Genomic DNA, 26,962 nt, shown 5'->3' with positions numbered 1-26,962 from the left:
AAGCACAAATAACTTTATGGTATAGTTTTCAATGCAACGTATTATATTCTACGAAATTTCTAATGGAAAATAGAATTCTTGGAAATGAGATTTTATGTATATAAAAGTGCGAGTTATACGATTAAATTGATTGAATAAAAAAAAAAAATATATTAAGATTTTATCCGTATTTATAAGAAAATGGCTGGAGAAGTTATTGTCGATGCATTGCCCTATATAGATCAAGGATATGATGAACCTGGTGTCAGAGAAGCGGTATGTGATTTGTTATGAACAACTTGTATAAGAAAAACTTGTATATATGTCTGATGCAGTACAGGTTATGTTTTTTACAGTTTTACTATGGATATGAACAAGTTTGTATTTGGTATTTAGAGGATGTATCCTTTACTCGCTCAATTTCAGGCTTTGGCAATGGTTGAAGAAGAGACGAGACGATATAGACCGACCAAAAATTATTTGGAGCATTTATCTCATTTAAATATTAATGCATTTGAAACTGATGTAATGAAGCATGAGTTTGAAAGAATGCAGAATCGTTTACCTATGGAAGTTCTCAGTATGAAACGTTATGAATTACCACCACCGCCGCCTGGTAAAATGAACGATTTGACAGCTTGGAATGAGAGCGTAGAAAATAGCAGTGCACAATTAGAACATCAAGCAACTAGGTGAAACATCGATATAAATATAGAATTAATCATATCTTTTACATCTTTTCATGTAAGTTTTATTTTTAATTTATAGGATATGTAATTTAGAATTAATGATGGAATATGGTTGTGAAGCTTGGAGGTCTTACTTAGAAATATTAGTTCAATTAGTTAGTCAAGGACAAAAACAATTACAGACTTTAAGAAAGAAAATACAAGAAGTTAATTGGCAAAGAAAATCTATGCAAACGCAAGGAGGAGAAAAGTTAAGAGCATTGGAAGCTCAATGGGTTGGTTTAGTTTCAAAGAATTATGAGATTGAACAGGCATGTGTACATATCGAAGAGGAAATACATAAAACTATAATGAACAAAGAAGAAATAATAGAAATAAATCATGTACCAGGAGATGAAGAACCAGCTGTTCCAGGAAAAAGTGCTACGGACGTTATGGCAATGGAAATGAATCTCGCTGAAAATCAACCAATATAATATCTTTTGTTTAAATAAATAAGTATAAGTATAAAGAAAAAAAACTTGTTTTCTTTGTAAAATTTTGCATTGTAAATTATGAGATATCCTAATGATAAATAAAGCACAATTTATTTAATTATTGTTTATATGTATCACTTCTGTTTATGGTTACAATATACATATTTACAAGTAAATATCATTGCTATGAATGAGACAACATACTAGTAATTTATATTTATAATTCATCATATACCAAATAGCTTGCACGCGTCCAAGTATTCATAGCACGTCACAATTCCCAGCATAAAATTCTGTATGCTACAAGAGAATGGTGTATCATACCTTCATAAAATTACAAAGCGAATAGCAAAGCGTCATGCTTAAGAAATTATTCCAGTAAAAAAATACATAAATTTAATCTTTATTTTGCACGTTTCGCGACGACAGGAAACGCATTTTAATAAATTACGTTTACGTTTATATATCATTTTTATATATCATTTTTAGTCACTTAATTGTCATAAAGATGTTTCACTAGCTCCTGAGCTTTGCGATTGTAGAGGTAAAGTTCCTTTATATACTGCTGCTTCTTCCTCTAGCAAAGCTATGCGTTGTTTCAGTGATTTAACCTATAAAAAATTTGTTAAAAATTGAATCACTTTTATGTTATAATTATGTGAAAATAAAAAATTTATTTCACAAATAATACGTAATATAGCAGTGTCAATGATTTTACAAACATTAAATATAGTTAGAGGAATTAGATGGTGGCGCGCGCAGCATTCAATATGGCCACCAAAAAGATAATTTCTATATTACCTGATCAAGCATAAAACGTATCTATGTTACTCTTTATTAAAAGATTAAGGAAGTTTACGCAAAAGTGGCCTGGCAAGAAAACTTTTGGTGTCTACCGTTTCTTACCATTATTTTTCGTTTGTGGGGCACTATTAGAATTTTCTATGATCAATTGGCAGGTTGGCCAGGTTAACTTTTATAAAGTATATAAAAAACGAATTGTACAAGAGATGGTTGAAGAAAAAATACGGAAAATGGAAGGAGAACAATTTTAAGTACTAATATATGCTAAGAAGACTGATATTATTTCAATTAACGGTTAAATATCAAGAGATATGGATTGGGCATACATCAAATTTGGTATTGTATCAATGTTAACTATGTTGGCTGGAGCACAGACTGTCCACGTTATATACAAACCTCTCATCGATGTAGATAAGCTGGTAGAAGAAGAATTAGAAAAATGGAAAGCTAATAGGAATTAATATAATTTATAATAATATCAAATATATGAATTATAGAACGATGCATAATAGAAAATAAAGTACATTTAGCAAGTATAGAAAACAATTTTGATTTATATAATCGATGAAAAAGAAACAAAAATATCCTGAGAATGTAATTGAATAATGTGACATATTATTATAATTGGTTGTAATTGAATATTATAACATATTTCATGCACAAATGAAAAAAATTCAAGAGGATTTACAACTTCAAATTTTTTTTGTTCAAAGCGCGAATATAATATCTACTTCAGGATATTTATTATTCATACCTGTGCTGTATGTCTTTCCACCATTCCTAACATTTGTTGCTCTAATTTTTTTAATCTAGATTGATATTTTTTCTTTGTTTTTTCCAACGTTTGTACCAGGGCACTAGAAGAAATAAGAGTATAAACTTAAATTTCAATATAAGATCATTATTTTTACAATCGGTGAAACAAAATATATCACCTATTAGCTTTTTTCAAATCATTAACAAGTTCTGCAGATTGTTGATGTCTCAATTCTGAATTCTTATTCACTTTATCCAATGTTGATACTAATTCTTGTAAGCGTTCTTTTAATCTTGCTTCTCTACCTAATGCTTCTATAAGTTCAGACTCAATACCTTCACTTTCATTATCGCTAAGACCACGATCCTACAAATAATATCTATTAGAAATTTGTTGATTCTATTAAACGACACCTATTAAGTGTAAAAAATATATTACTTTATTCATTGATAACATAGCCTCGGTATCGTTAAGTTGTCCTTGAAGATGTTCTATAGCAGCATGCTGAGCTGCAATTTGCGTTTCCTGCGCATTCAATTTTAGTTCTATCGTAGCTCTTTCCTTTTCCAAAAGAAATACTCTTGCTCTCAACTCTGCTTTATCTTCTCTCATAGCCATTAATTCCTAATAATATTATAAGTTCGGTATCGATCAAAATTCTTCATTATTATTCAACAGATTAGTATATAAATTAGTATATAATTGCTACACTAACTTGCATAAGTACAGCAGTCTCTAAATCTAATTTTCTAGCTTCCGCGAGAGAAATAGTATTTTTTGAATTAAGAGGTTCGACATGAACACTTTCTAATTCCACGGCAGTAGATCTGACCATAGCACGATCGCCTTTTAATCTGCTAAGGTGTCTTCTAAGTCTCTCCTCGTTTTCGACAGTCCAAGTTACTTCAGATCTATAAAAACAATAAGATAATCTAATCCTCATATTCGAAGATTTACGACAATTTGATGTACGTACTCGTCCGACAAGATTATACTATCCTCCCAAGGTGCACCCATAACATTAGCACAGTCATTTTCAAGCCTGTTCAACATATGATAAGCTACATTCTCAGCTGCTTTTCTATTGTCGATAGTAAGGCTATTTCGTTCGGTAGAAAGCGCAATCTCGCTTTCTAATAAAGCAACGAGAACATCGTAGGCCTCTATGGCACGATCGCTATAAGATAACGCTAATCTTAACGCCATTGCATTCGATTCGTATTTCCCAACGAGTAGACTTAATCTAAATTCAACAGAAGAAGATACTCAGAATGATTTATGTAGATCTTTGTAAATTCGTATTGAAACATCATCTCCGTTAAAATTACCTATCGCATTGAGCTTTGCTCTCATGCAAGGTCAAAGCAAGAACAGCATTATTCGCTCGAGCATGTTCCAATCTACTATTCAATCTTTCTGTTTCTACCTCAAACTGTTTCTCCGAGCCATTTAATTCTTGCAAATTCGATTGTTCTAAAAGATCGGACACGAGATGTTCAGCAACCATGGTCGAACAAACCTGTAATACGTTGGATTTGTATGTCATCTTCTTGGAAGCAAATGAAAGAATAAATATATAATGGGGGGAAAGAAAATAATTGAATTCATACACCGAGATTCGTAATATCGGGACCAGTGATATGTCTCTCATCAGTTCTCCTTAGCCTCACCCTCTCGGCCATCTTGAGGACTGGCGGTTCCTCCCTCGTTACGCTCTTTGTCGGTGGTGTTTGAAGGGGTGGCAGAAGTGGCGAGCAAGGTGCCGTTAGAGGTTCTGGCGAGCTGGTGTTACCTCTCGTCTGTGAATACGATAAAGGAAAAACTTGAGATCTAGTTAGCTGAAAACTCTTTCACCATGGACAGTAACTTTATTTCTTTGAGGCAGCTAATTAGTACGCATTATATTATAATTCAAAATTAAAGACGTAAATATCCCCCTTCCCCTCCGTCGATTTTACAATATTTCAATATATGTATTTTACTTTATGTTCTCGTCGAGGTGAGTCCCCATTTAGTTGTCCCTGATTGCCATTCTGTCCCTGATTCTTAAATTGTGCCAACTGTGCTTGGAGGCTCACGATTTCTGCTCTAAGGGCCGTAACTTCTTCTTGGAGAGTAGCCACGGCGACACTTTGACACGAAGCCGCTGGTTGAGTTGGTTCTGGTGTTGGTAAAGCAGCAGGACTGTCCAATTGTTCCCTACCGTTCTATAAGTACGAATTCTCAAATATTCCATAATTTTTCTTATTTGCAAATAAACTTTGACAAATCAGACCGTTCAAATAAATTCAAAGACAATGAAAGATGGCTAAAGGATAGCAATCATCGGCAAATACATAATTTCCTGAAATACCATTTGCACAGAGGAAACGAATCCTCTTCCGTTACCTCGTTGGTTCGATGTTCAATTTCCTCACAGCAACTGGAATCGGCATCTCCCAAGGTTCTATCTCCATCACCTTGAATATCTCCACCTCCCTCACTCTCCTCCACCGGATTCGTAATCGATCCCTCCGCATCCCTACTGGTTTCGATTTCTACAAATTGAATGCACCCAATCTTCAGATCTTTTTCAGATAGTATATTATATGAAAAGAAAAAAAGAAAAAAAAGGTACCCTAAGAAATGAACATGAATATATGCTCGTGAATTTGTGTGAAGTTCGTTATCTATATTTACATTTCCACATTCTATGAATGCTCGAAGTAGTTCAAATAATTTACCTCTTGGAGTGAAAAAGAATTACAAAGAGAGAGAGAGAGAGAGAGAGAGAGAGAGAGAGAGAGAGAGAGAGAGAGAGAGAGAGAGAAGAGAGAGAAAGAGAGAGAGAGAGAGAGAGAAGCATTAGAATTGAATGTGCCTTCTTACCGGACTCATCCTCCTCAGCAATTACGGTAGCACGATGCCTCTCCAACTGTCTGCCCAACTCGGCAATGACGGAATGCAATTCGGTAAGTCTCTCCTCGTGCCTGGCCGCCTGCTGTTCAGCTCTTTGCTCAGCCCTAGCAGCTTGAACTTCTGCTCTTGCTAAAGCTACTTCAGCAGCTTCTCTTGCACGAGTAGCTATCAATAGTCGTGAATTTAGATCGGCGACTTCGGAACGTAACGACGACAATGCTGCTGCATGGAGCTGTAATAATATCATTTTTTAATTCAACAATTGTTTCTATAATATTAATTAACTATTGAAAGCAAAAGAGATTTTTTTTTAACTTGAGACTTATTAATATAATTAAAATTTCTTATTTTATTTTATTTCAATCGATTGTACAGTAGTACAGTAGTTTCTCACGTAATTATTAATTGTTTTGTTTTCTAATTTATAAATTTTCTAGAACAAGTTTTTCATGAATCATCTTTATTTCAAGAGAAAAAATCTAACACTGTTTATAATCGTGTATTAAAGCGAAATATACTCAAGGCTAATTCGTACATAATTTGCGAATGGAGGTAAATCAATCGTAAATTAAGACAAAACGCGTTACATAACTCGAATCCTTGGTAATCATTACATTACGAAGAATTCGTAAACAATATATACATATTAGGGGGACCGGAAAGTAATGTCGCTTTCTTAAATTAAATTCAAACGAATAAATTTTTAACAAGTTTTTATTTTTAATCACAATCAATATCGACATGCGCAGAAACGACATTACTTTCCGGTCCCCCTAATGTGTATATATATATATATATATATATATATATATATGTATATATATATATGTATATATATATATAGAGAGAGAGGGGAAAAAGAAAGAAAATTCATATAATTCTAAATGGAAATATCGTTTCGTGTGTCACGCGTTTAATTAAAAAAATAAAAAAAATAATATATATACATATAAATAATAAATCGAAAGAGTTCGACTGAAAGGAAGAGGAAAAGCATGGAAAAATTTGCAGATTCGAGTCTCGTTTTGAGTGTCCTTCGCGTGATCACTCACGCGTGTCGGCTGTGTTACGAGACGAGACGAGACACTAATGACGAATACCCGGTCACGTGTTAATCCGTAGATAAAAGATAAAAAGGGGAGGAAGGAGTAAAAGAAACAAAAAGAGAAAAGAAAAAGAAGAGACGATCCTGGAAGGTATAAAAATCTCGATGCCGGAACGTTTCAACGGATATTCAGTAATTTACAAGTCTTAGGAAGACATCAAGCAGTGAGTAAAAAATGCATTGTTATACTATATTCTTCGATATGTTCAATCGTTCAACAAAAATAAAGAACTTGTAGTTAAGTTTGTAATTTTACAACCTACAGAAAAAAGGAAAAAGAATAGAAAGAAAGAAAAAAGAAATTAGCCTAAAAAGTCTCAAAAAAGAATAATTGATTTTTAAAATTGCCTAGGGAATTTTATCCTTATCGTTATTTTGTTATTGTGCGGTGGTTCGATATTTTGATATTTGTAATATGATATATAAACTGAAATTACAAGATATATAAATACGATCGTACGTTCCATGATGCATAACGCAAACAAATAGATAAATAAATAAATGAATAAATAATTAAAAAGAAATAGAAATGTATGTTCTGTCAAGTGTGAGAACTCGACAAGCGTTAATCGTTGTCTTCTTTTTCGACGCGTAAAGATTTATAACTCGAACTTTGAAAACTGGTTACCCACAGGTTTGTCAACGGCTTAGTTGGTTAAATACGTTCGGTTTCTTTTAGAAAAACTTTTTACGTTTCATTCTTCACACGGATTAGCACTTATAATTAACTTTATCTCCATCTTCATTTTCGTGACAGACAGTCTTGAAAAGGGAAGAGTAGCAAACAGCATTTAAAATGAAGCTGTTTTTCGTCATCGCTATCGTTATCACGATTTTGTTGATGACAACGACAACGACAACGATGAGTGAAAAAGAGGACGACTATATTCATCTTCCTGGAAAATCCTGCAAGGATGCACCGCCTTGTCCGGATAATAGACAATGCGTAATGGCAAAACCAAGATGCAACGTTGGAACTTGCCCGGATTTGGTACCAACGTGCGGTCCGAAATCATGAATGGATTATATATAAATATTTTCTATCAACTTAACTACTTTTTTTTTTTATAATAGATTTAAAAAAAAGATAAAAAAAATAAAAAAGAAATAGAAACAAAAAATAAATAAATAAATAAAAAGAAACCAATAGCGACGATATTCGATGTATGAGCTATATGAAAATGTACAAGGAAAATAATTAAGACGTTTATATTATTCTCGTTGGTTGTTGATTCTTGGCGGTAATTTCGAACTTACAGAATGTTGTTTATCCGTATAATCCATTTCTACGTGAACCGGTACGGTTCTCTCGGATCTCCGATCACCCGGACAACAAAGCCAGGATCTAGATCTAGCAAGTCCTTTTGGCTCCTCCTCTTCGTCATCATCGTCAACATCTTCGTCCTCGGTTGTGGCACAATGTACGTAAACAAGATCGTTCCTAAGTTCATCCTCGACGATATCTTTTGCCGCGTTCGATGGAATGTGGCTCGACAACGTTTGTATCCTACATCTCGATGTTCTTTGAAGATACTGCTGTAATTGATATTGTTGCTGTTGCTGTTGCTGTTGCTGTTGCTGCAGCTGATTTTGTTGTTGACGACGCAAACGATCGACGAAGTATGTTGACTCCGTAGAGTCATTGTTAATAGCCACCGTAAAATTCGCCACCTTGTTGGATTCGTCGTTACTCTTCCCGTCGTTGTTCTTCGACAAGTTGCATTCTTGAATTTTCGAGGAAAAAAAAGGGAGAAGAAGAGATCGAACAATCAATCAAATTCGATCAATCGGATAAGATCAAGAGATCTTCTTATATACTTACGTACCTATATCGCGTATTTTCCGTGCTGTGATCTATTATACTATGAATTCTATTGAGCTTCAGGTCATTTCATTCCTTGAAAGATTTTCGTGCTAGCGTATATGTGTCTATGTGTGAGCTCGCGCGCGCGCGCGTGTGTCTGTGTATGTACGTGTGTATGGGTTATAAGCAAATCCTTCGAGCATGACACTTTTTGCTTTTTTAGTTCATATTTTTCATATCTCTTTTATTTTTTTAGAAAAATATTACAAGTATATTGATACTCTGATAGAACTTTAATTTTTCGGATTATCACGAACAAAATTTGTCGGTTGAAAGGTACCTTCTGTAAAAGAAAAATGATAGATGCACCGTGTCATCGTGTTACAGATCAAACAGTACTGCCAAAGAATCGATTGCTGTCTCCCTCCCTCCCCCTCTCTCTTTTTCCCTTTTATTTTTTTTTGTTTTATTTTTTAGGTTTCAGTAAGTATCAGAGCATTGTCCCGGATCACCACGCTATCGATCGTAAGGGAGAGTCTTTCACGCTTCGTCGTTAGGATGCGCTCTGGTCTATGACGTTAACCACCCAACCCTTATATTCTTCATCCATGTTTTTTTTTAAGATAAAAAATTTCCTTCGAGTCTTTTTTATATTTCAACGACCTATTTTTTTATGATAAATTATTGAAGATTAAAATTTGGTGTCACACACATTACTCCGATTGAAATACTTTATGTAATATCAATGGCAGAAATACCGGATTAAAAAGAAAAAGAGAGGGAGAGAGCGAGAGCGAGAGAGAGAGAGAGAGAGAGAGAGAGAGAGAGAGAGAAAGAGAGAAATCTGATCGTTGGGTGTGGAATCATCGAGAAAGCTTGAAAATAGATCCGTCGGTTACGTTTGTCTTTCCTACTTACTCTCCCCATTAATATTTCAAAGGTTGATATCGATCACCTTTTTGCGGATTCACGAGACGCCCTCTTTTCAACGATTCGAGTAAAAGCGTTTTCTTTTCTTCTTTTTAAGATTTAAATCGTACACATTAAAACTTTCACGAGAATTCATTGATAATACTTTTTATTTCAATGTAATCAATTAATATAAATCGAGATATAATTCGATCGATTGATCGTTACAATTAAAACCGTCCAATAAATTTTTATTATTTAATGAATAAATCAATGTAATTCGTTATATTAATTATAACATAATGAATAAATTCAAATGTCGTCGTATTCATACATATTTTTTTTTTCCGATTACACGACGAACCATCGTAATTATTAATCCATTAAACTACTTTATTGACTCTATGTTGTATTCGTTATAAAGAAATGACAATTTTTTGTTTTACGATCGTGTATATTCGTAATCTTTTAATCTTTATGATACAATGTAGATACGGATTCTTTCGAAATAAACTTTCTTCATCTATTTAGATTCGAACGTAGTTAATTCGATAAAATTACCGGTTAGGAAGTTTTACTGTAATAGAGAAATTGCATTAGGGTTTTACTTCTCGAAGGAGAAGTATCTCCGATCGAGATATCGGACACAAGCTTTACGTCACGCTCGAGGGAGTACGACGAAAGGGAAGCTTTCGCGATTATTAAAGCAGCAGTAAAATAGTAGGCGCGGCTGTAACGCTTTGGGGAAGTATTTACACGTGCAAAAGAGAAAAAGAGAGAGAGAGAGAGAAAGAGGGTGATTCGCAGGTTTGAAAATTTCTAGATTTTCGAAGCGTTTAACGAGCTCGCTCAGAAGAACGTACAGCTGCTCGTTAACCCTTCGTTAGTGGCCAGCTTGCTGTTGGCTGCGGTCTCCGATCTTCTCTCCCTCGGTTTGCCATTCCGTTGCTCTCTAATGTTCTCTCGCGATACGTTCGTTAGCGTTTCAATGATACCGTTTTTCATGTTTCAACTCGCGAAAGCATTAACTTCGGATGGAATGAATTTGCCTAAAAGGAAATAATTCGATTACTATAAAGAGAATTCTCCGACGTTACAACGTATAACATTTAAAATATATACAGAGATTTATAATACCTTAAACAAAAAGGAAAAAGAAAAAAGAAAAAGAAACACGAATGATCGTTCTATTTAATGCGTACGTACGAATAAATAGAGATCTTTTTTAACGAACCACTTTGTATTTTTTGAGTGAGAACAAGATGGTTGTTTAAGAGGAAAGAGCTGTAATAACATCGGAAGGTTGCCCTCCTATCTTTGGCCCTAATGAAAAAACGGTCCATCGTGCTTCGAGCACGTTTGCAGGAGCTTAAGTACATTCTCCTTCTCTCTCTCTCTCTCTCTCTCTCTCTCTCTCTCTCTCTCTCTCTCTCTCTCTCTCTCTCTCTCTCTCTCTCTCTATCTATCTATCTTTCTCACCCTCTTCCTTCTCCAAGGAATCGAGCGCACGTGCACACTACAAGAAGCGCGCGAATAGTGTATTAGCATTCCTGCCACGCACCATCCTGCTTACCTAAAAAGAACAAAAGGCACGCGTAATTGTTTATCCTCCGATAATGGTCGACACGGGGAATTGCTTCATCAACACCCGCAGGCTCCAACGATCCTCGTAATTTAACTCATGCGAGAATTCCAACGTGCTCCCGCGGCCCTTCCTTCCAACTAACCAGAGAACCAACCAACGTACTTATACACCACCACGTCAGTGCCTGGTCTTGTGAGTCTTGTTCGACTACGTCTCGATCTAGAAGTCTTTTTAACCAGTCTCTCGCATTGCTTACAGCTTTCGACGTACATATATACATATAACGAGACTCGGAAATAGCGCCTGCTCATGCGTATACGCGAGTATTATGCGTGTATTATGCGTGTATTATGCGTACACGTACATATATACACGCACGTACGTATATATGTATGTATGTATTATACGTGTGCGTGTATCTACACGAAACGTAAACTCCAAATCCGATTTGCTTCTTATCGAATGCCAATGTATTATTTATTGGTGCGTTTCGAATATTAAATTGATTGGACGGTAGTTCCCCCCCCTTTTTTTAGAGAGAAGAATAAATTACAAAAGATATAAATATATCGAATATCATATGACAATATATGTTATTAATATTAACGCAATATTTCTTACTCATTTGTTTTCGCTGTTATTTATGCTTTTTTTTTTAAGATAAAAATACAAATAAAAAAGTGATTGATTGGTATGCAATCACAAGTTACGCGAGCACTGCCAATGGAATTCAGTATTGGTACGAGGTCGGTCGGTGCGTTAATTAAACGAGTTAATTACTCTAGGCGTCGTAAACACCCAGCAATGTTGCTTAGTAGAAGTACGATACCGTGTGTGAATTTAGGAGAAGTCGGACTGGCGTACACGGAGCCACCGCCAATTATAGAAGTTCGGTACTTGTAAGAAGCACCATATGAGTAGTTATAAGTGCTCTCTTTTGCTATCGTACTCGTTTTACGTACGTACATATACGTATATATACACACGAGCATATAGATATATGTATAACGTAACTATATGTGTATTTGCACGCTCGCGCGCCAGCTCATTTTAGAATCGAAAACAATTGCCGACATTTTCGAGAAAGAATATAATTTACGTAAAGTAAAGTACGTAAAACCTTACGAAAATAAACGGATAAAGGAACTACTCTGCGTGTTACATTCTTTTCTTTCCTTTTTTTTTTTTGTTTATTTTTCGCAACTTTAAACGAAATCAGAAATAACTTAAAATCCTTAGCTTTTCCATAGTTGACAAGAAAAGTGATATGCAATACGAATTAGACTACGAATTAAAATTTGAAACTCGCAATTTCGTTTCTCTAACGTTGATAAGAATCTATGCAGTTCTAGCGTTTTGTTCTCTCTCTCTCTCTCTCTCTCTCTCTCTCTATCTCTCTCACCTTTAACGAGATTCCACGGAAGGAGAATCTTATCACGTTCGACCGTAAAAGCAGCTAGCTATCCGTTATGTTTATTTTCGTCCTTAAGAATCTCGACTCGAAGAGATCGTTCTGATTGGTAACGGCACTCCAATGAAAACTCAATTTCTCCATGAGTTTAGATAATGATTAGAAAAAGAAAAGAAGAGAAAAAGGAAAGAAAAAAAAATAAAGAGATTCGATAAACGAACGACATTTTCATGGCCGGTTTTGTCGAGAAAATAAAGTTACATGTGATACCTGTATATATCTCGGCTAGGATATATGAAAAAAAGAGGAAAAAAAAAAAGAAAAAAATGTGGCAAATGAGTGCATCTTGGTTACGAACGTCGAGTAATTACAACGATACGAGGGTCGACTCTCGCTAATTGCAAGTCCTGAGACGTGAACGTCGCCGTTCGTAAATATCTTTTTCAACCTTCCTAAATTTTTTGTGATCACTTTTCCTTCGTCGGAAGGTCGAGAAAGTAATCTTTAGTTTGACACGGGTCAACACATTTGATTGATTATCCGATCAAAGACATAATCTTCATTTTCACCAGGTATATATTCGAAAATATTATCTCATTATTATATAGACAAATATGTATGTACGAAAAAGATCAAAGATACTTATAATAAATTTAATATCAAAAACGTTGAAAATTTAGAATCAGATTAGATAAAAGTTCAATTAAGAATTCAAATTAGACGATCAAAAAATTTGATTCATAAAGTCTATAAATATATGTAATTTGTTTTCTTGGAGAATATATACACGTATAATTTCGTTATAGTCGATCGAAAGCAATCGAGAACAAAATTCTTATAAACGAAATGGAAATTCTTTTCCCAAGCAATTTCAACGAATATTATCTTCTCGTTATCCTTATATTCCTCGGAAACTTTCGTTCACCGTAAACCGTTCGCGACGTCGCGGCCAAACTCCAACGCGTTTTATGATCCGACCGAGTATTTCGCTTAGAAATAAACGTTTTCTCATATGCTCATGTTTAAACAGTAAAAGACGAAGAGAGAAAGAGAGAGAGAAAGAGAGAGAGAGAGAGAGAGAGAGAGAGAGAGAGAGACGGAGATAGATACATATAAACTTTCTAGCAATCACATATGCATAAGACGAATAAACTCAGCTTTCTTTCGTAATATTTAGAGCGAACCTTCCAGATTATATCCATATAAAAACAATATACGAAAATATTAAAATGTGTACGGTATAAGCATACACACATATACATAAACGAATAAAGATACTTATAATATAAATATTTAAGATTTACATTCGAGAAAGATTACTAAGAGAGATAAGAAGGTACTTTCCAACTCGTTGGGAGTACCTAAGTGACGTCCAATTTCTCTCGATTCTTAAAAAGGAAGCGCGACAACGCGAGCCAAGAATCGATATTACATCAAGTAAAGTTGCTCTCTCCCGATTCGTCGGCTACGAGACGTAAAACTTCAGTAAAGACTGGAGTTAGGGCAAAATCATTTCCGGACTTTTCCTTAAGGCGACATCGTTTCCATAGGGAATTACCAAGAAAGAGTAAGTACCTTTTAATGTATCGTATAATGTATTGTATATATATATATTTTTATATATTATTATATTATTATATGTTATATTATTATATATTACATTATTATATATATATAATAAATTAATGGGAAATTATTATTCTTTATAAAGATGATTTAAATTCGAAAAAATCGATAAAACATAAAAATAGGAAAATCGCACGTGCGTTCGAGAGAGAGAGAGAGAGAGAGAGAGAGAGAGAGAGAGAGAGAGAAGAGAAGAGAAGAGAAAAAGAAACATAGTTGGGAGAGGTAAAGTCCTTGCAGCTGTGCTGCATTGCCGTGAATGGATATCGACTTATCGTTCATCGATGTAGTCGAACGACATTAGCATCGTACTGATTCGAACTTCGAAACGTGTCGAACCAATCTTTTTTGCTTTTTCTTTTCTTTTTTTTGTTTTTCTCTTTTCTTCCTTCTTATCTCTTTTTCGCATTGATTATTTTGTCGCGTTCGTTTGTTCGTTCGTTAGTATCAATTATACGATAGAGCTATTAGAATAAATAAAAGTTATCTTATTGGAATAAATGAATGAAATTAGAATTATTGGTGTTCCGGGAAGAATTAGTGGAATTAAGATAAACGTAATTCTATGTTCACCTTCTCGGTTCTTGTTGAGATTTCTATCTGAATTATTTATCGACGGTTCGGACGTATCGAAGTAGAACCTTAAGAAGGAAACGGAAAGAAAACATTTCTTCTCTCTCTCTCTCTCTCTCTCTCTCTCTCTCTCTCTCTCTCTCTCCCCCTCATTTTTATTGTCCTGAAAATTATGTCTGGCGATGACGCACACGTAACGTGACATGAATGTTTATACAATGTAAAACGAATCTTTGGAACAACGAAAGAAACGGTAAAATTTTAAAAGTAAGTACGAAGAAAAAAAAATAAGAAAAAAATATATATATACTTATAAATAATTATTTATCTTGCATTGAAAGAACTACATAAGAACGAAAGTAAAATTATTGATATTTCTGATTGTACGCGCGCGCGGTATTCATTCAAGTCGAGTCATAGTAATTAATCGAAATCCTTCTTGTTACCGTTACTTTCTTTAATTGTGATATCCACTACATTTGAAAACCTGTTTTACCGGTTAAACGCCGATACAAGAGGATCCTTGCAACGAGGATGGGACTCATTAATTAAATAAGAGGGAGTGTGCTTGCTCGCCGGAAGAAGATTCATTATTTTTTTTTATATCCTAAGTGATTCTCTCGCTCCTCAAAAGATGTTATTTTTATTTTTATTTATTTTCTTCTTTTTATTTTTTTCTTCATTGGATGAACGGTTATAAGTCCATTTGAAAATCACGAAGCTTTGGATTATCCATCCTTACAACAACGAACAAAACGAGTGTTTATGTATGCAATGTTTAGTGTTAACGACAGACAGATAGACAGTCAGAGAGAGGGAGAGAGAGAGAGAAAGAGAGAGGGGGGGAGAGGGAGAAAAGAAGAAAATAAAATCAAATAACACATCACTACATATATATTAATATACATGAAATGTAAAGAAGCGGCTAGACATGAGGCGTTTTCATAACATTGCACAAAGCCCTCTGATTCAATTTATTTCGTAATTCTTGCAAATTACATTAACATTGATCACGAACTTTTTAATTCAAATGTTTTTCATTTTCAATTCAAAGGGTAAAAGCTCGCAGCGAAAGTTAAAAAGTTTATCCGAAAAAGTAGACCATATATAATGTAATGAAAATAAGGTCAAAAGGAGTTATCAAATTCATTTAAAGAACATAATAGGTAAACATATATATATATATATATATATATATATATATATATATATATACATATCCACAAGGAGGTTGCTGTCAAGGATTGCGGCAAGCGACACTAAATTAAAAAAAAGGGAGAAAGAAATTACACATTCTCCTGACCGTTCTATTATCGAATCAACCATTAGAATGTTATCTTAGTAAAGACATCAAAATTGCCTGTAAATTCTTAACATTCCCGTACGATAAAAAAAACGAGAATAGACGTGTTGCGTTTTAAACAAGAAAAAAATTATTTATATATATATATATATATATATATATATATATATATATATACATATAAATATTTTAACATGTTAAATACCGAATTATATTCAACTGATTTTCCATTCGGGCCCACTGATGACCAATGTAGTATTCGACGTGTTAAACATTGCAACAACGAAAAACGTATTTTTGAACTTGAAAGACAGCTAACAGATAAATTCTATTTCTCGATGGTAGACGTCAATTTCTAGTAGTCAAGTCAATGCTTGGATCAGACAGACGGACGGGCTTTCACGGAGGTCGCTCTTTACCGTATAACGGGAGGTTTAATGGAAACTTCGCATTTCGCATTCTATAGCTGCCCCTCGGTACAATCGGGTATAAATAAGATACATTCCTGCGATGCCTTGAAAGAGTAAAAATGTAAATATTGCCTGGACTCGCGTGTATTGAAAAGAAGAGAAAGCGTTGCGCTTGGTTCCGCAAGCAAGCGTATTCCTTCGCTTATTGCTCGTATGTAATATAAAAATGTTAAGTTTTTATTTCGGAAAAATTGCGAAGGAAATTAATTATTCGACGAAAAAATTGGTCACGAGAATGGGCTGCTCGCGACTACTATTACAAATACCGTAATTAACTAACACGGTTTGTCTTCCATTAAGGTAAGCCCCTGATGGGTGAATAATAGCTCCGTCCCATTACACGCTGTATTGTTAATAGCCGCATCAAATGGCTTAATTAAAGTTACGAATGCGAATATTATTTTGGGTAAACAAATCGTTTTCTCTTTCTCTCTCTCCCTCTTTCTTTCTTTCTGGTAATTTTGCTCATAGTAATGGTAAAAAGTATCGAAGTATATAATTGAGAGGAGAATAATTTACAGTTTAACTTTACAATTTGTAATTAATTATATAGAACGTTACATCTGTGTTTCATCGAATTCAAAGATCCTTCGATAAAGTTGAATAAAACGAGGCAATTAAATTATCAATAACGTAAACTGCAAAAATCGAACAAAGATTGGTAAGAGTTAAAAGAAAAAAAAGAAGCTTCGTATCTATGTGCAATAGAAGCGTGTAAAAGCATGAAGAAGACGTAGAGACCGAAAGAGAGAGAAAAAGAGGGAGAGAAAAAAAGGAAAAAAAAAAAAACAGTAGAAAAAAGAAATAAAAAAGGAAAAGAAAATCGTGTACGATAATTCTCAATGGCACATATTCTTTCGAGATTGTTCTATCGATGATTATTATCTTTAATGAATCGATGGCAATGGTAGCGTATGGCGCACACGAAGGATAGAATGATGATAACCGATGGAATGTCACACAAACGCACTACACACTATGCACTTGCGTGCAGAAGCACAAAAGAAGGCGGGAGACAGCACATATGTATGTATGTATGATTGTATATATGTATGTATGTTATGTATACATGTATATAATATCGGCTCGTGATAGAGGTGGAAACACAATCGGTATGCCGCAGCGCAATTCATACAGGGTGGTACGTAATTGCTTCGCATGGCATATCGATTGTCCTCACGAGGTCACCGTATACTTTCAAAGCGCACCAGTGGATATCCTACGATGATGAGAGGGCGGCATGGTTCGATTAAAAAACAAAAGTAATTTCTTCCTCTTCTTCTCCTTCTCTTTCTTCTTCTTCTTTTTCTTTTTCTTCTTCTTCTTCTTGTTCACGTAGATCACAATGAGGGAGAAGAAAAGAATAAATAAATAAAAAGAAAAAGAAAAGAAAACAAGTTTGAAAAAAGAAGAATATCTTTCATCGACACTTAACCGAACGTTTCTCGATGTGCAGTTATCTCGAATATTTTGCTATCCGAAGTTCTATTTCGTTGACCTTGAAACACGTCGATAAATCGAAAACGATATGCACTGACGATGTCCTTCGTATCTTTCGTAGAAATTTCTTTGGTATGAGATACACGCGATTAAGTAGCGCTCTTTCTCTCTTTCCTTCTCTTTCTTTCGTATCTTTCTATTTCTCTCTCTTTCTATATCTCCCTCTCCCTTTCTTTCTCTCTCGATGTTCACCGCGAAACGTTCACTAACAGACTGAAAGCCGACGATTCTCGCACACCCCAAAGGTGTTTGACGAAGAGTCGGTCGAGCAGAGCCGAACCTCGCCGAATATCCTCGATCTTCGCTCGTTGCACCGCGTGCTCCAATTTTTCCCCCGTCTTATATATCACTCGTTATATGTTCTGTATTTTCTCCTCTATCTCTCTATCTCTCACTCTCTCTCTCACTTTCTTTATATATAGTGATTGGTGTGTCCGTCGTTAAACGAATGCTCCTGTTAATTTGATAGTTTATACAGTGTGACGTTTATACGGCAACGACACACGTCCGTCCATTCTCAAAATCCTGACAATTCTATTTCCTTCGTACATCGTTTTGCTTGATTTACGCTTTTAATACATACATATACCCGGCGTTAATTTGCTTCATTGTAAATCCATAAATTAAAATTTTCACTGTGTTTCCTTTCTTCATTTTTCATTATATACTTCAGTGTTGATCATTCACTTTTTTCTCATAGTTAAAATATGCTACCTGCACAATCGTGCAACAAACATGTTCCACGTAGTATTTTGCAATATTTATCCGATTATATATATATATATATATATATATGTGTGTGCGTGTGTGTGTGTGTATTATATGCATCTTGTAATTCTATATACTCGTATATCTATATACTAACAATAAAAAAGATATATATATATATATATATATATATATATATATATATATATATATATATATATACATAGACGTATGTATATAGATATCTCGACTTTATTACGGTTCTCTGATGGGTCGAGAAGAATTCATCCCGTCGTTCCTAGATGCGTGCGACGAGATGAAATTCTCCAGATAGATAGAAGAAAAACCTTCGTGTTAAGGTAAATATGGCGTAGAGAAGAAAAACGAAAACGTGGCGATAGAAAATATCTCTTCAGTGTCCTATAAAAACACATTGTCTTAGGGGAAAAAACAGGGGCAACTTATTTATTGCTTAGAAAAAGAAATCTTTCCTTATTTCTATTTTATTTTTTTCTTCTTCGATGTTAATTAAAAAAAAAAGGGGGGGGAAAAAGAAACAGAATTTCAAAACTTTTTCTTTAAATTTAAAAAAAGAGACGATAATAATAATAATAATAATAATAATAATAATAATAATAATAATAATAATAATAATAATAATAATAATAATAATAATAATAATAAAAGAAATAAAAGATAATAAATGATTCATTATGATCAGATAACTAAAAATATTCTAATAAAATAGATCGAAATGAAATTATGTACATATTTTATGCAACACACTTTAAATTTCGTTAATACATGTACTTACTTAAGAATAAATCGAAGGATGAGAAAGAAAAAGCAGGGTAAGAAATCGTAAATATTAAAAACGAGAGAGTATAAACAAAGCAAAAACGAAATCATTCAAGTAGGCTAATTTGTACTCTCGTGAATTTACGCTTTAACGGAGCAGAAAAAAACGTCGCGTGTTTACAAATTCTCTGTTCTTCCTCTCCCTACGTTCACTCTCTCCCTCTCCCTCCCTATCCCTCTCTCTTTATTCTTTTTTTATTTGATCGAGGAGAGTAAGGTCGATTCAAAGTTATTCCGAATGAAAAAGAAAGGGGGGGGAGAGAGAGAGAAGAAATTCCTTTCTCTCTCCGTCTCTTATTAATATCCACCATTAAGTACGACTTCTCCCACGCAAATGGAGCATGTAAACATGAATGTGTACTCATGCATATACGTACGTACATACATACGTACGTACGTATGTATGGATGTATGTATGCATGTATGTATATGTGTACAACACAAAACAGCTTTTACGCTCATGTAAATTATAAGATCTACAATACTTTTCATCCTATCGAGTATAACCGAGCTTTCTCGTATATTGATTTCAAGAGAGAGAGAGAGAGAGAGAGAGAGAGAGAGAAATTCTCTTTTTTCCTTCATATACGGATACAATATCTTTCTAAAAAAGAGAGAGAGAGAGAAAGAATCTAACGTATTGATGCACACCGAAAGTGATTTCGTCGCGCCTCTTTTTGTTTTCTTCTTCCTCGTTTATTCCGTCGAATGCATAAATCAAATACACCGTGGATAATGGATAGGATACTCGATGATGGTGGGAAAAGTCCGCTTATAAGAGACGAGACGGCGATGAAATAGTTTTAACGAAGCGAAAGAACGAACACGAGGATGAATTTTTTTTATTTTCCCTTTCTCACTCTTCCTCTTAGTTTCGCGTAAAATTAAAAATTAAAAATTAAAAAAAAAAAGAAAAAATTAAAAAAAAAATTAAAAATTAAAAAAAAAGGAAGAAAAAAAGAAAGAGAAAATAGCATAGAATGGCATTAGTATGCAACAGAGAAAAAATCGCGTATATAATACATATATTTAGAAACTTAATCGATGGTCCGCGGTAATACACGGAGCGTGAAACTAACACGTGAGAAGCAGCGCAGCAGAAGTAGCAGCAGCGTCGGCAACGAGAAACGCTACGGCAGTGCTGCACTTGCATTTATTTGTCTTTCATTATATTTTATGCCGAAAGGAGTTTCCACTTGTGGATGCGATAAAACGAACGAATAGAGAGAGAAAAAGAGAAAGAGAGAAATAGAGAAGGACGATAACGATCGTCCTTCGATAAGAAAATCGACCGAGCCAGCAGAATAATATTTCTTCTTGTAACTGTACCGTCTTGCAAAAAAGTATGTAAGGTATCTATTCTCGTTAAGTTTCTTTTATTTTATTTTCTCTTCTCTTCTCTTTACTTCTTTTCTTTTCTTTTTTTCTTTCTTTCTCTTTGACTTTATTTTACCTTATTTGCGAGGTCCAACATATTTCCAGATCCACCAGCGGCAGCCTCAACGAGCTTTTGAAGCGTGTGAGGCTCTGGCGAGAGATCACGAGCACCGCTATCGAATTCCCAACTCTCATGTCTCCCCGAAACTGTTCCTGAAAATCGATTGTAAATCGTTCGATAAAATTTACAAACAAATGCAACGGACGACAACAAATGCATAGATATTCCGATCAGGAAGAAACTATAAATCTAAGAGTTGGTCATATTGAGAAAGGGCTTGGGTTCAGGTACAATAGAAGGAACGTATTTTATAATTTTCTTTTCTCTCTTTTGCGACGTTTTTCTCGCTTATACGGATTCCTGTCACGCTTCGAACGAATGTGTGTCTGTGTGCGTGTATATACGCGTGTGTATATGCGTGCATGCGCGTACATGTGCATACACGGATGCATATATATATATATATATATATATATATATATATATATATATATATATATATATAAGTTGACTACGAAAAGACGATTAGTAACACGACGTGTGATTTTCTCGAACGATCAAAAAGCTCTCACGAAAAAACCCACCACGAAAAACCCACCCAGTTCCATACGTGGCCAAAGTGGTCAATTTCCTGCTCTTTGTAAATGGACGATCTAATATTAACTCAAGCGAACTCTGCAGAAAAGAAAGAAAAAAGAAAAAGAAAAGAAGATGAAGGAAAAAGGACAAGGACAGGTTCCTCTTAATATAACCTCTACGAAAAGAACTTTTTCGCTAGGCAAAAGTCGCATTAATTTTTCTTTTTCTCGCGATTCATTTTGGACCACCCTCTATAGGGTAACACTATGTTCCTCCCATTTGATAGTGCCTTCACTAATATTGATCCAAAAACAATCGATAAGAACTTATATTATAAGATCTTATAGAGTTAAGAGCTAAACGGTAAAAGCTATGCGTCTACGTGGCGACGAAAATCATCCAGCTTTTGACATTGATTACAAATTCAATAAAGCCAACGAACCGCTCGCGTCTCGACTCCTCATGAATATAAAATACATGCCTCTTCCATTGGCCAAGTCATATCGAAGTCGACATTATCATTTTCTCAAGTTCATTCTCTTTCTTCGTATAATACAATTATAATACATCAATTATGCTCTATCTTTCTTTTTTTTTAATCAACAAAGATATTAAGATCTTACCAAGACTATTGTCACTGCTAGTTGGAAGATATTCCGGAGTATGCGTATGATGAGGACTCGTTCTGTGTTTACCAGACCTAAGGGCCTCGATCTCTGGTCGTAGAGCCAAACGACGTCTGAGGAACTCTTGATAGGAAATGCGACCGTGCTCGTCCGCACCTAATTCCCTCATCAATTCTTCCACGGAATTCTCCAGATTCAGTTCTCTGCATACCGTCAGCAAATCCTGACTGAAATTCATTTATTCCAATGGCAATCGTTTGCATTTAAAACTTCATGACGACTTTACAAACGTTATATTATAATAATTTCCGTATAAATATATAAATATGCATGTACATTGATTAAATTCTAAGACTTTATTAAGTAAAGAATAAATTAAACAAAACAAAAAAAAAAGAAGAAATCAAAAAGGAAATCAAAAAGGAAAAAAAACAAAAGATGACAGAGAAACGAACTATTGATTATTACAAAATTCGTATCACGATTCGATGACACAGGATCATTACCGTAGGGGAAAAGACGAAATTTTGATACAACCCCATCGTCCCATGGGAACCGTGTTGTATGAGAGTTATTCGATGACGTTGCTACTTGACATTTCGAAAAACAGAGAGAGAGAGAGAGAGAGAGAGAGAGAGAGAGAGAGAGAGAGAGAGAGAGAGAGAGAGAGAGAGAGAGAGAGAGAGCAAAATACACATTTTATCGAAAAGCTCTTCTTTCCGCACGAAGGTAACCGCATGCGGATTGTTCGCAAAACAACCGCACAATAGATCCGACGAGTTAATAAGTGCCCCAGACCCATTGTTGGAACGCGTAAAATACTACCTACCTACCCTAGCTACCTACCCACATTGAGGGTGGCAATAGTGGGGGATTGCAGGAGACACAGAGGGTGAGATTTCTCTTACCGAGAGTAAAACGTTCGATCGACTTCTCTCTTAGAATTTTTCTGTGATTACCCTGACGTTCACCATCATTTTTATTATTACATTTTTTTGTCTTCTTTTTTTGAACACGACTCGTGAATTTACCACTTCGAACTCATTGAACTATTATAGATAAAACCTCTGGATTTTAGATTGGTGATGTCGGTTAAATGAACGAATAATGCAAAAACATTAATACACGAACGTAAAAATGATTTTAAAGATAAATAAAAATTGAGGATAAAAAATCTTGGAATGATCGTTCCACGATTTAAATTGATAACGCGAATAACATCGATGTAAAATGACGTAGAATGATAGATCGATACTTTTCATAGCAAAAAATGATGAAAAATTGAGACTATGGAGGACACTTTGAGAAAGAAAGAAGAAAAAGATATATACATATCTGTATTATATATACATATATGTATACATAAAGAGAGAGAGAGAGAGAGAGAGAGAGAGAGAGAGAGAGAGAGAGAGAGACACTGAATCGCAGTGGATATTTCGAGGATGAAAAGAGAGTAAAGTAAGGGCAGCGTTGATCCTCCGGAACAAGAGATACGTGTCGTTCCTCGTAAACCAAGAAAGAGTGAGTGAATGAAAGAGAGAGAAAGAGAGAGAAAGAGGGAGAGAGTACCTGCACTCTGATATATACTCCGTTCTCTTCTTTGTCGGTTCGTTTGATGTGGAGCACAGGAGAGGAGACAGGACTTGCACGCGTATTACGCATAGGAAAAAACCGCCTGGCAATGAAGAAGAGAAAGGAAGGAAAGAGGGGAAAAAAGACAGTGACAGGAAAAGGACAGGGCCAGGAAAAAAGGCAGAGACAGAGAATGAGAAAGAGAGAGAAAGAGAAAGAGAGAAAGAGAAAGAGAGAAAAAGAAAGAGAGAGAGAGAGAGAGAGAGAGAGAGAGAAAGAGAAAGAGAACGCAAGTGGGCACTTGGGCATTCAGCTTCAGTTCGCAATTCTCGCGAGTTGGCAATCGGTTGGATGCACGAGAAGTACAAGTTTTCGAAAAGGGGCTTCGGAGCTTTTTGAGCTTGCGAGCTCAACGAGACGTGCGAAGACCTCAGAATATAAGGATCTTACCGGGCAAAAGTTAATGAGATTACAAAAGCGGCCGGCAATGAATACCGAAGAAGCAAAGGGAGAAAGAAGGAGAGAGAGAGAGAGAATCTTTCTTTTTCTTCTATTCTCTTTTTTTATTCCTCTGCTCCTTCATTCTCTACTTCCTCTTCTCTCTTTAGCAGAGTCTTTTTAACCTGTCCGGTAAATTTCCCCTCTCTTCTTATTTTACCCTCCATTATCAAAGGTAGATCGAGAAACCTGTAAAGCGTGCTTCTTTTTTCTTTTCCCTATTGGACTCCCGCGCCATTGCATTCGAATAATTTCGAATGCGGACCACCAAATCAAGCGTGAAAAGTCCATTAAGCTTGACTACTTTCCCTTTTGAGCTTGAAATAAACATCAAGCTTGCGAACATCCAGAAAGAGAGAGAGAGAGAGAGAGAGAGAGAGAGAGAGAGAGAGACGTTTGTAATTAAAAGATACTCGTTTGAAGGACATAAACGAAGGAAAAAAAAGAGAGAAAGGAAAGGAAAAAAAGAAAAGAAAAAACTGAAAAAAAAAGAAAAGAAAAGAGACTGAGAGAAAAGATGCTCTAGTATGCATAGTTTAAAATTACGTACGCCCAGACAATACACATTAACGGTCGATAAGAGTGATTATTTTTATCGACGGGTTTTTGCTCGTTGAGCTTTTATATCCGAAGACAGTATATGTTCGTAATTAAAGGCGCGAAACGGAGAAAGGGAAAACGGATGTACCAGAGGGATCGTATACGCGCTCTTTTCATCTCGTACACGCGCGAACAATCCTCTTTAATGTTCAGCTTCCTCCTCTTTCTCCTACTTCTCTTATTCCTCCATTCAGGAGAAAGAGGAGGAGGGAGGATGCTAAAGCACACGAATACTCCCCTCATCGATAAATTTGCATAGTGATTTATGGGACGACTCGGAAAGAGCGTGATACTCTCGCTTCGGTTATAGGGATGCTAAGCCGAACGGTATAAATTTGTAAACGAGTGAAAACGTGTTTCGAGCATTGAAAAAACGGTAAAGTAGAAAGAGAAAGAGAATGAAACGGAGAGAGAGAGAGAGAGAGAGAGAGAGAGCTACGTGGAAGATCATAACAGACGCGGTTTGGTCCAGAGACGCGAAACTTCCTCTGTATGTAAAACCAACTCATTGGCCATTACCTTTCCGGTTTATTCAGCGTCGTTGCCATTACGAACGAACACCGTGCGTTCGTACATACGTATATTAGAGAAAGGTAAGGTAAGATAAAGAAGGATACACGGTGAGTGAGAGAGAAAGATAAAGAAGAAAAAGAGCGGGAAAAAAAAGATAGGGTAGCCACAAGTTTAATTCGCGGCGAGTTGTTTAAACGAACGAACGAACGAACGTATTCAAATCGTCTAATTAATTGAAGGAATAATTAAAAGGAACGTGCAAAGAACGTGCCAGGTTTTATTAACAATAATAACTACTACTAATACTACTACAAACGTGTAAAGACGTAACGCTGTAAGCGCCGTTATCGAAGAATTAAATCGTGAAACGTTTTTCCCGAATTCGCGAACCGAGTCGCGGATTCCTCATTTCTCTTTTCCCTTCTTCTTCTTCTTTCCTCTTTCTCTTTCATCCCTTCGTTCCCTTTCCCTCGCCCCCCCCTTCCGCTCCCCGTCCGCAAGGGAATATCTTCGAGTGGCGCAAGTTTTAATGAATAGCGAATGGAAATTTTTCATAGTCACGCCACAGACAACGGGACGGAGAATAAAGGCTTACAAAGGATACCGTTTCGTTTTTATTTTTTATTCTTTTTTCTTTCTCTCTCTCTCTTTCTTTTTTCATTTCTTTCTTCTTCTTTTTTTTTGTCGTTTCTCCCTTTCCTCTCGTTCACAGAGACGACAAAGGCAAAGATTTCAAATGGCCATTACGCCATTTCTCTTTCGACGGACGCGCGTCGTTAATTCAAACTTTCTTTGCCGCTCGCTTTTTCTCTTCTTTAATTGACGTTTCATCGACGAACGTTCTCAATTTCTCTTTCTCTCTCTTTCTTTTTTTACTTTTTCACTACATCGAAAAATGTACTTTCGATACAAATTATTCCCTCTCTCTCTCTTTTTCTCTCTCTCTTTCTTTCTTTCTCTTTTTCTCTATACAAATCATTTATGAAATAATCGACATAGAGAACGACATAAAAATGATTTAACGAATTAAAAGTCACGTGACAGGGTTTAAAAATCCGGAATTGAAAGAGGACAACGAACCAACCCGACAGGACTAAAGATTTTATTTTTTGTTTCTCTTTTTCTTTTTTCTAATGTCAAAAAAAAAAATAAAACAATAATGACGATGATGAGGATAATGATGATAACGATGATGATTACAATTATAATTATAATTACAATTACAATTATGATTATGATTATGATTATGATTATGATTATTGCACTAACCTGTCGATAAAACCATCTCCGTCGCCGTCGCATGCTTGGAAAAGTTTCCTAACGCGTTCCTCGTCGCAGATGGAGCCCGTCTCGCTCTCAGCATCCGCGGTTTGCGACATCCTCACACTGCCTCCCTCTTAGCCATCGCGATTACCAAGCACCACCGCCGATCCTCTCGCCCCTCTTACAACGTCCCTTTTACGCCTCATCCGTTTGCTCGATATCGATCTTTAGACTTTCGATACGAGGACGAAAATTCCGCGCCTTATTTTTGCCGCGATATTAACTCTACCCACATTCGAGTCGCTATCTTTGGGTGTCTTCTTACTTTCCTTCCTTTCTTTCTTTCTCCTTTTTTTCTTAATTATTTTTTGATCTTTTTCTCTGTTTTCTTTGGTCACAAAATCTTTTCTTTCTTCCT

The 26,962-nt window shown here is 35.4% G+C and overlaps 4 protein-coding genes across 6 annotated transcripts; 3 read left to right on the top strand and 1 right to left on the bottom strand.

The window, feature by feature from the left end:
• Positions 1 to 52: 52 nt before the first annotated feature.
• LOC124423830 (pre-mRNA-splicing factor SPF27) lies at positions 53 to 1,262 on the top strand. Of its 2 annotated transcripts, none has more exons than XM_046962075.1 (3): positions 53 to 255; positions 406 to 671; positions 748 to 1,262. In XM_046962075.1, exons 1-3 carry the CDS (start codon positions 181 to 183, stop codon positions 1,142 to 1,144), a joined length of 738 nt encoding a protein of 245 aa, XP_046818031.1. In that variant the 5' UTR covers positions 53 to 180; the 3' UTR covers positions 1,145 to 1,262. The 2 variants fall into 2 exon arrangements, with proteins under 2 accessions (XP_046818031.1, XP_046818032.1); XM_046962076.1 differs by having other exon boundaries at positions 98 to 255; positions 336 to 671.
• Positions 1,254 to 26,962, bottom strand: LOC124423823 (colorectal mutant cancer protein). Of its 2 annotated transcripts, XM_046962067.1 has the most exons (14): positions 26,551 to 26,962; positions 22,096 to 22,325; positions 20,909 to 21,045; positions 5,574 to 5,835; positions 5,094 to 5,242; positions 4,688 to 4,912; positions 4,316 to 4,504; positions 4,034 to 4,224; positions 3,682 to 3,948; positions 3,421 to 3,616; positions 3,144 to 3,329; positions 2,884 to 3,071; positions 2,703 to 2,805; positions 1,254 to 1,755 (listed from the first exon to the last, which is right to left on the bottom strand). In XM_046962067.1, the coding sequence occupies exons 1-14, from the start codon at positions 26,658 to 26,660 to the stop codon at positions 1,645 to 1,647; spliced, it is 2,544 nt and encodes an 847-aa protein (XP_046818023.1). In that variant the 5' UTR covers positions 26,661 to 26,962; the 3' UTR covers positions 1,254 to 1,644. The 2 variants fall into 2 exon arrangements, with proteins under 2 accessions (XP_046818023.1, XP_046818022.1); XM_046962066.1 differs by lacking the exons at positions 20,909 to 21,045; positions 22,096 to 22,325; positions 26,551 to 26,962 and adding exons at positions 7,966 to 8,432; positions 17,598 to 18,111.
• On the top strand, positions 1,901 to 2,227 carry LOC124423832 (small integral membrane protein 4). Its single transcript, XM_046962079.1, has one exon. The coding sequence runs from the start codon at positions 1,969 to 1,971 to the stop codon at positions 2,197 to 2,199; it is 231 nt and encodes a 76-aa protein (XP_046818035.1). The 5' UTR covers positions 1,901 to 1,968; the 3' UTR covers positions 2,200 to 2,227.
• On the top strand, positions 2,260 to 2,494 carry LOC124423833. Its single transcript, XM_046962080.1, has one exon. It carries the CDS (start codon positions 2,260 to 2,262, stop codon positions 2,407 to 2,409), a length of 150 nt encoding a protein of 49 aa, XP_046818036.1. The 3' UTR covers positions 2,410 to 2,494.

The sequence above is a fragment of the Vespa crabro genome, chromosome 4 (assembly GCF_910589235.1).
Source record: "Vespa crabro chromosome 4, iyVesCrab1.2, whole genome shotgun sequence".
Taxonomy (NCBI): domain Eukaryota; kingdom Metazoa; phylum Arthropoda; class Insecta; order Hymenoptera; family Vespidae; genus Vespa; species Vespa crabro.
Note: the sequence above shows the minus strand (reverse complement) of the source record. Positions and strands in the feature narration are given on the sequence as shown.

Coding starts and splice junctions, on each gene's coding strand:
- LOC124423832 (XM_046962079.1), top strand. CDS start 1,969: ATGTTACTCTTTATTAAAAGATTAAGGAAGTTTACGCAAAAGTGGCCT.
- LOC124423823 (XM_046962066.1), bottom strand. CDS start 17,631: ATGCCGCCCTCTCATCATCGTAGGATATCCACTG. Junction 4,225..4,315: donor CCGATATTACGAATCTCGGT/GTATGAATTCAA, acceptor AACGTATTACAG/GTTTGTTCGACCATGGTTGC. Junction 2,806..2,883: donor GATTTGAAAAAAGCTAATAG/GTGATATATTTT, acceptor TATTTCTTCTAG/TGCCCTGGTACAAACGTTGG.
- LOC124423833 (XM_046962080.1), top strand. CDS start 2,260: ATGGATTGGGCATACATCAAATTTGGTATTGTATCAATGTTAACTATG.
- LOC124423830 (XM_046962075.1), top strand. CDS start 181: ATGGCTGGAGAAGTTATTGTCGATGCATTGCCCTATATAGATCAAGGA. Junction 256..405: donor AACCTGGTGTCAGAGAAGCG/GTATGTGATTTG, acceptor GCTCAATTTCAG/GCTTTGGCAATGGTTGAAGA. Junction 672..747: donor TTAGAACATCAAGCAACTAG/GTGAAACATCGA, acceptor TTTAATTTATAG/GATATGTAATTTAGAATTAA.